Source organism: Bombina bombina, chromosome 7 (assembly GCF_027579735.1).
Source record: "Bombina bombina isolate aBomBom1 chromosome 7, aBomBom1.pri, whole genome shotgun sequence".
NCBI classification, from domain to species: Eukaryota; Metazoa; Chordata; class Amphibia; order Anura; family Bombinatoridae; genus Bombina; species Bombina bombina.
Window position 1 is genome coordinate 202082648 of NC_069505.1, and position 2304 is coordinate 202084951.

At 36.2% G+C, this 2304-nt stretch overlaps 1 protein-coding gene across 1 annotated transcript in view; it reads left to right on the plus strand.

Moving 5' to 3' along the window:
• Nucleotides 1-362: 362 nt before the first annotated feature.
• The window catches only part of LOC128635824 (embryonic protein UVS.2), a 106001-nt gene continuing 104059 nt past the window's right edge, over nt 363-2304 (plus strand). The window contains exon 1 of the mRNA XM_053688933.1: nt 363-460. Coding sequence (XP_053544908.1) covers nt 395-460 — 66 coding nt within the window. The 5' untranslated portion in view covers nt 363-394. The remainder of the gene's footprint in view (nt 461-2304) is intronic.

A 2304-nucleotide genomic window follows, 5' to 3' on the forward strand; every position in this document is an offset into this window, starting at 1 on the left:
TAATTCTCTTTGAATATATTAAAAGCCTTGTGGGATTCCCGTGCATTTTGTTAATCTATTCATTACATATTATATGAAACAAGAGTGGAAAACATCAAGCTTATAAAAATGTATTGCTGGCTTCTAATATGTTTAGCGTTGTATCTCTATAAGATAACCCCCTTGCTCATTCCCTGTTTTACATTGTGTTACAGAATACAGGTAATCAACCAGAGAATGGGAACCTCTCCCAGTATCCTTATCAAAAAGGTCATTAATGCTTGGGAACTACAGTCTGAATGGAAATAGCATCAAGGTTAGCCATATAAAAGTGCTGGTTCCAGAGAGAAACTACAGTCCCTCTTTGGTAATAGAGAGGAATTCTATGAAGCTACTGAGATACTGATATAGATCAATGGATCATCAAATCAGTGTAATTTTTTTGGGACTTTGGCTTTTTCCACAAGCTTTTCTTCTCCCAGTAAGTAGAACATTCCTTCCTGAATACAATTCAGTTTATTACTATTAACTTGATGTTCTAATCTTAAATCAACATTAAACTTAAATTGAAATGTTCATGATTCAGCTAGAGCATGTCATTTTAAGCAATTATCAAATTTGTTTTGTTCTGTGAACATGCTTGGTTAAAGAGAAGGTTTGGAGCAGCAATGCACTACTGGTAGTTAGTTGAACACACTTGGTGAGCCAATGTCTTGATGTATGTGTGCCAACACCAATCAGCAGCTAGCTCCCAGTGCATTGCTGCTCTTGAGCTTGCCTAGGTATACTCTTCAAAAAAGGATACTAAGATAAAGATGTGAAATTGATAACAGAAGTATACTTAAAATGTGCTTAAAATTGCATGCTCTACCTGAATCATGTTTAATTTTGACTTTAGTGTCCCTAAAGAACATGCAAAATCTCAGTAGGGGTTGGGATAACTTATGTTTGATTGAAATACTGTATATAGTTATGAAAACATTTATGGATAGAGTAGAAGTGGTGCAGTAAATGTTGCGCGTGAGCGATATTGTGGACCAGAAATAACATGCGCAATTTGAAAGTGAAGCGATCACGAGAGCGCAATTCCATTTTACACTTGTCAGGTTAGCACAACTAAAAACCTCATTTGGAGAGATGAATGCGTTACAAAAATTGCACTAAACACAACATAAATACATTTAAAATTACAGTTGCACTCATATAAACACTCAAATCTATTAATTGTATATTTATTTTTCACTTTATTTCTTATTCTATTTTTCTCTCCTTGTTTATATATCATACTACCAGTTAATTCATTTCTTTGATATCATGAGCAACATAATATGTAATTTTGCATTACATTGCAGTGTTTACTGATCGTACACTGCACAACTAGGGATCTATACAGTTAGTTTTGTATCCAGGGATTTGATGGCAGTCCACTGTTACAATTGCATAACACTTTAATTGTTGTTATAAAGATATATGTGTTTGCCTTTCCTCTCTTGTTCCAAATCAGAAAGAGTTAACTATAAGGTTTATAGTAGAGGGCATATCTTATTTTAACCCATGGAATATATGTGCTTAAAAGTGGCCATATCAGACATAGACAATTAGGGGCATATCTATCAAGCTCCGTATGGAGCTTGACGCCCCGTGTTTCTGGCGAGTCTTCAGGCTCGCCAGAAACACCAGTTATGAGGCAGTGGTCTAAAGGCCGCTGCTCCATAACCTGTCCTCCTGCTCTGAGGAGGCGGACAGAGATCGCCACAATTCAATCCAATCGAGGATGATTTAGTTGATTGACACCCCCCTGCTGGCGGCCAATTGGCCGCAAATCTGCAGGGGGCAGCATTGCACCAGCAGCTCACAAGAGCGGCTGGTGCAATGCTGAAAATGGAGAGCGTATTGCTCTCCGCATTCAGTTAGGTCTGTCGGACCTGATCAGCACTGTCAAAACGCTAAGCACGAAACTCATATTTTACATTCATATGCTCTTTACATAGAATTATTTTTTACTTTTTTTTTATTAAATATAAATATATATGATACTGGTATTGTAAAATATATATCCTTATTTATCTATAGGAATAGATATACAGATATAGGTATATTCAGATATATAAAGATGTATTTACAACATTGTTCTGTAAGTGAAGAACAATAAAATGTGAAATATACATAATTCCTGTTGGTTTAGTGCACGAGTCCTTTGGTTACCGCGCTTCGGTTTCAGTTGTGCTCAAACTTTTTACTTTCAACATGTAATACGTGCACTACCTAACGCATGCAAAAAGAATACTTCTAGCAAATGTAACGCTCGAGCAAAAGCACTAAGTA